Genomic DNA, 6,627 nt, shown 5'->3' with positions numbered 1-6,627 from the left:
TGGAGGTACTTGAAGAAGATGTGGACTACCATTAAGTACTATAAGGTACCTAATTCATAATTACAAAACCATCTTACTTTCATCAGAATTATGGCTATCTTAGGGTGTGTGAGCACAGTTTTCCTGTTTGAATAATCATAACAACACAAGAAATCTATAGCTGTCAGCAGTTAAACCTTCTTCAGTAAATTTTAGAAAAAACAATAGAACATTTGTCTCTTACATACGTGAATCTGTTATTTTTACTATTCTTTGAATGCTGATGTAAAATAAAGTTTAAGCTGCTATTGGTACATTTCTCCAACTATTTATTGTAAGGTTTCACAGCGCTCCTATACCCATCACAGAGAGAATGTGAACTGGCTCCACTATACTTGTGCAATTTGCCACCAAATAGATAGCTCATAGTAAAGGTATTAGCAGTCTAGTGGCTAGAGCTGGCGACTTTGGAACTGAGGAACCACGTTCGAATCTTGGCCTTGGCTCAACATTCTGTGATTCTGGGCAAATCAATTCATCTCCTGGGGTCTAAAAACACATATTATAAGGTTCTCATACAAATCTTTATAATATCCTTAAGCCAACATTTTGCCATATACAAAACATAAAATAATATATAGCTAAACAGTACCCACACTCCATCTGTGATTGCAAAAGCTAGTGCAATGTATGTAAGGACTCATTATATACATTGCACTAGCTTTTGCAATCTGAGATGTGTTGCCCTGTAATCCAGTCTTTGTATAGGTATTAGCAATCACCTTAAGTACCCATTCAGTAGTATTTATTGGGACTACATACATAAAATTGTTACAAACTTTAATTGAACTTAAATGAAAAAGACAAATAAAAATCATGCACAATGTAGATAGACATCTGTTCGGGTCATACTGGATTACAATGGTTTCGGCCCATACATTTAAAAAAAAAACATTAAGTAATTCTCATCTTATCTTATCTTAAGGGGAATTTCTATAGCGCTCTGACACCATGAGTTTCCTGGCGCTGATTGGGTGCTGGGAGATACGAGGGAGGGGGTCCTAAAAATAGATAGAGCGTATGGGGACCTTTCGGGCGATGATGTGAACAATGTTAGTCTTATAAGCTTCTTCTTCACCTTCCCCTTCCTGTTCTCACTAGTGAGACCCATGAGCCCTCCTATCAATCCAGCCCCTCTTTTATCACTATTAATCTGTCCTTCTTTCCATATCCTCATTCTGTGCATCAATTATGGTTCTGCTTTGTTCAATATTTAGCATCTCTATTCCCCAACTTCTCCAGGCCTCGGCTTCCACAGCTATCTCAGATAATTTGCTACCGTCACTGCTCTCATGTTGGTCGCTGAGCATATAGCAGGACACCTCCAATGCATCAGCACCACTGCATCAGCACCACTGCATCACACTACCACTGCATCACCTCCACTACACCACCACTACTTCATCACTCTACAACTCCATCACCCTACCACTGCATCACCTCCACTGCATCACTTTTCATTACATCGTCCAAGGTAGCTGATATAAAAAAGGTTAAGGGTAATAGTCAATTAAAAATAGGCTACGGGTAACAAATAAAGAAAAAATAAGGGGGCAGGTATCTCCCCCTGAGACAATGTAATGAAAGTTGATGCAGTGGAAGCTTAATATTGGTATGTTGAGGCAGTGTCAAATAATGTAGTAACATACAACCCATGCAGAACATCATTTCAATGGCGCATCTTATTTCCATCTCTCAATAGATATTTCAGACTAATTAGGTCTTGCCTATAAGGGCTTTAGATATCTTTTAGCAAACAGACCTATTGTATTGAAAGCAAACTTAGAATAGGCTTTGGGTTTACCCCTTGCTCATGAGTCGATGGCTTTATTTCAGTGCCCTGTCCCTGATTTGATGGCAACTCTTCCTGTTTCTACGTTTTTCCCGTCCTAGTAGCATATTGGTGTCACTATGTTTTGTTGTATCTTTCCACTGCGGACGATGAGGGACTATTTTCTTTCCCTCAATGTTGGCTCCATTGTTTCTGTCTTTCTTTCCTTCCCCTTATTGTGTAGAAATGCTCTCCTGTGCCTGCTTGTCCCATTCTGCATCCTCGCTTCCAATGCCGTCTGCTGACATTTTATTGAAAACTATTCTATGATGGCCACCTGTGTGTGTGCATGCTTGCACCCACTCACTGCAAACGTCTTGGAATGTATATTGCTTTAATATTAATAATTCACATTCTAAGATGGCCACAGAGCAGATGGACATGGTGGCTATCCTGGCATGGGGTTTGTTAACATTTACTGCCATAAATGTGCACACATGTATGCACACACCGCAAATGCCTAGGAATGCATTTTGATTTGTTTTTTAACAAAGCAAATTACAACTTAGCCGCTGTTCAAAGCCAATAGGTCAGCCACCAGTGTCACTGTAAAGACCTATTTACTTTATCAATGCATGTTTTACTTAAGTTGTCACACTTTGAGAAGATCAGAATCAAATGAGGGAGGGATTGCTTGCATGTTCAAACAGTAGTGGCATGATCATCGCATTGTTGCCCTCTTCTCTTCCTGATTGAAGCCCCTCGGTAGAATACGAGCCTGATTTAGATCTTGGTGGGTTACCTTTGTCCTGCCGCTGCAGCGGTCCCAAGTACTTCGTCAAGCTGACGGCGGTCCACTCTCCATATTTAGATGTTGCGGCAACAGATACTAGACTGCGGCGGCGGTCTTCTATGCTGCCTTATAGTATTCTGTCTCCATCAGGCTGGCGAGTGTCAGTCAAGACAATTAAAATGTTCCAGGTGTGCTAGCACTGTCCTAGCGGCGGTTTGCTGAGAAAGTGATTTCCCGGTGGAGTGGGGGCTGGTAAGTACAACATATTGATGTATCAATACACATATGTGTCATGTTTGCATGAAAAACATATGCAGGCAATGTGTTAAATCCATTTGTGTTACATATTGCCTGCCATTCACACAACATATACACACTATTGAATGCCCACCCACAGGCACCACTAGCACAACACCCCCAAGCACAACAGCAACAAATATATTTTAAGTGTCAATACAGGTGTGTTCACTTGTCCTTGATAAGTAGGAAAAGGAACACTACTGAATTACACCTAAGAAAAAATATTGAATGTAAGAGCAATGCAGAAATACACAAGGCTGAAAGAAATTGTCAACACAAAATGTATATATATATATATATACATATAAATAGATGGTAGGACAATTGTACAAGTAGATTACCTTAGATCTTGGTGACAATGAAGTCATTTGGCGTTGTGGTGGAGTAGGAGCAGCCAATGAGGGACCTGGATGATGGGGTAGAAGATGGAAGCAGGAAAAATATTTAGTTTTTACCTCATTTCCTTCGATTCTGCCAACTCAGAGTAGGAGGGGTTCCCGCCACTGTTGACTCGATGCAAAGGCACTTTGTAATCAGCTCTGCAGGATTCTTGGCTGGAGCCACTCCACCAGCCACTTATGCCTATGGTGCCGTCAAAATGGGCGAAGATTCCTGGGGAGGCAGCGGGACTGTGGCGGTCTTTCGCCCATACACCTGCCAACATCTTAATACAGCGGGCGGACTGGTAAATTGGTGGTCAGGAAGACTGTTGAAAAAGTGCCGGCTGGACCTGGTCCACCAACATCTAAATCAGGCCCTGAGTCTCCTTATCCCATCTGACAGTAGTTGTGATGTAAACCTCAGTTAGCTCTTTTTATTCAGTAGACTTTAATATAAGCCTCCCCGCACTAAGTCTCACAAGGCACTGAATCATTCAAACACATTGCAATTCCAGTGATGAAGTCCAGTCTTGTCTTTTTCATTATAGCCAAGCTCTGTATGCTCGTAATGCCGTCATTGCGTCTGGTGCAGTAATCAAATAAAATCATAGAATATTTATTAAGTGCGCATACCACTCGAAAGTCTCATGGCGCTGGTGGATGACTCAACCGATGTCTTTCCCCTGAGGCGGAAGCCGGGGGCGCTGTGTGCTGATAAATTGTATTTTGCACTGTGCACTTTGAATTGGAATTTTAATGTGTTGGTCTAATGATTTTAAAATTTGCCGCACTTGTGTTTAAAACCTTTTAAATTACCTCGCTTGGCAGTAAAGTTGATCAAGAACCACTGCACGGGCCCCTGACCCCTCGAACCACTCCCAGAGCGCATTCTCACCTGTGGCGCCGGGAGAGAAGGGGTCGGCCATCTTGGGTGAGGGAGGGGTAGCGCTGCAGACGCTGGACGCTTCCCGCCCTCCCATAAGTATTTAAACTGGTGAGCAGCGCAGCCTCGCTGACTCAACCGATGTCTTTCCCCTGAGGCGGAAGCCGGGGGCGCTGTGTGCTGATAAATTGTATTTTGCACTGTGCACTTTGAATTGGAATTTTAATGTGTTGGTCTAATGATTTTAAAATTTGCCGCACTTGTGTTTAAAACCTTTTAAATTACCTCGCTTGGCAGTAAAGTTGATCAAGAACCACTGCACGGGCCCCTGACCCCTCGAACCACTCCCAGAGCGCATTCTCACCTGTGGCGCCGGGAGAGAAGGGGTCGGCCATCTTGGGTGAGGGAGGGGTAGCGCTGCAGACGCTGGACGCTTCCCACCCTCCTCACACCGGATATAAGGAGATGCATTTCCGACCGCGCAGCGGGCGCGCCGGCGGCGCGCCAAAGGCGCGCCAAAGGCAAGCCCGTCTGCGCCCGTCCGCGCCGGGACCGGGCCCAGGGCCACAACCCCTATCTGTACCCTTCCATATGACCGTAGTACTTTACTGGAGCTTCGTCCAACTCACAACCCCCACTGTACAAAACATGATCTGTGGTGTACTACTCTGGACACCAACTTAAAATGCTCCCATTGTAACGCCTTAATTCCCTTACATAACGAGACTAGTCCTACCAAAAAATCTAAAGACTGTTGCACAAAGCAAATTGCTATGGCCCTTATTAATGCACGATCCCTTGGCAAACATTGCCAAGAGATAGCAGACCTCATCACCGACCATAATTTAGATCTTTTATACATTACTGAAACATGGAGTGATGAGGCATCTGCCCCTGACTTTGTTACGGCAGTCCCACCGGGTTACAACGCCTACCGGCAGGACAGGGCTGGGAAGAGAGGGGGAGGTCTGGCCATCATAGCCAGAGACCAATTTGAGGTCCGCATATCACCTATCCCTGATACATCATGCGAAGCAACCCTGTTTAATATAAAACTTACACCTCTCTTCAGTTTTAAGGGAGTGCTACTTTATCGACCTCCTAGGACTAGAGCAGCGTTCCTCACTAATCTAAGTACCATAATAGAATCTATAGCCACTGACGAGTCCAGCACAATCATGGGCGATTTTAATTTCCATTTGGAACAAACTAATGATAAAGATACCACCGCCCTAATATCAGACCTAGAAACTGTTGGCCTTAGGCAATTGGTTAAAGCTCCCACCCACCAGGCAGGACATACGCTGGACGGTATATTTACCAATGTTAAGGAATTAAATGTAACTGATATTCTTCCCATGACATGGACAGACCATGCGGCTATATTGTGTAGCCTCACTATAAATTCACCACCAAGAACGACGTCCTCCCACCCGAAACCAGGAACGTTCAAAGCTTGGAAGGATATAAACTATGAAGAGCTTACCACTCTTCTGACCAACTCCAGCCCTGACCTTTCTAACAACTCTGACATTGCGACTCCTCAATACCATGAATGGTTGGACAAGGCTATGACCCAATCGGTACCTACTAAATCTCTCTCAAAAAATAGGAGAACGCCTACAGCTAAGTGGTATACAGGAGAATTAAAAACTCAAAAACAATTAACCAGGAATAGGGAAAGGCACTGGCGTCGAACTTACGATAGCGAAAATAAGATCAAATACAAAGAAGCTCTCGCCATATATAAAACCATGATAATTGCAGCAAAAAAGAATTTCTTTTCGCTACACATAGAAAATGCTAAAAATTCCAGTAAGCAATTATACAATATTGCAAAAACCCTATCTGGTAATACACCAGACCTAAATCCACCTCCATCGCAACCATTCTGCGATGCCTTGTCTGAGTTCTTCTTCTCGAAAGTCAACAACATATATTAAACTTTCTCCTCAAAATCGAATACTAGTAGTATTTTTAATCCCCCACCGATCAACTTGGAAGACCCTATGACAAGTTTTAAACCCTTAACGATAGATCAAACTAAGATCATAGTGCGATCTATCAAATCAGGATCGCCCCTGGACCCCTGTCCTACTTCGGTGCTAAGCAGGCTATCAGATACCATTATCCCAGTCGTCACCCAGGTCTGTAACACAATATTGAGTTCAGGGGTCTACCCGGACCCATTGAAAAATACACTGATTAAACCCCTGCTCAAAAAACCATATCTCGATAAACAGGAACTGAAAAATTACAGGCCTATAGCTAACCTCCCTTTCTTGGCAAAGGTAATAGAAAAGGCCATGAATCAGCAGCTAGCGGATTACATTGAAAGAAATAACCTCCTTGATGACACTCAGTTTGGTTTCCGTAAAAACCATGGCACGGAAACCGCACTAATCAAAGCGGCGGATGATATCAGACTCATCCGTGACCAAGGAGGAACAGCGCTGCTGGT

At 43.4% G+C, this 6,627-nt stretch overlaps 1 protein-coding gene across 1 annotated transcript in view; it reads right to left on the bottom strand.

The window, feature by feature from the left end:
- Window positions 1-1,464: 1,464 nt before the first annotated feature.
- The window catches only part of LOC144752821 (uncharacterized), a 129,214-nt gene continuing 124,051 nt past the window's right edge, over window positions 1,465-6,627 (bottom strand). Inside the window, exon 3 of the mRNA XM_078640669.1 lies at window positions 1,465-1,517. Within this exon, the coding sequence (XP_078496795.1) occupies window positions 1,465-1,517 (53 nt within the window). The remainder of the gene's footprint in view (window positions 1,518-6,627) is intronic.

The sequence above is a fragment of the Lissotriton helveticus genome, chromosome 5_1 (assembly GCF_964261635.1).
Source record: "Lissotriton helveticus chromosome 5_1, aLisHel1.1, whole genome shotgun sequence".
Taxonomy (NCBI): domain Eukaryota; kingdom Metazoa; phylum Chordata; class Amphibia; order Caudata; family Salamandridae; genus Lissotriton; species Lissotriton helveticus.
The sequence above is the reverse complement of the archived record's forward strand: the minus strand, read 5'-3'. Positions and strand labels throughout refer to the sequence as shown.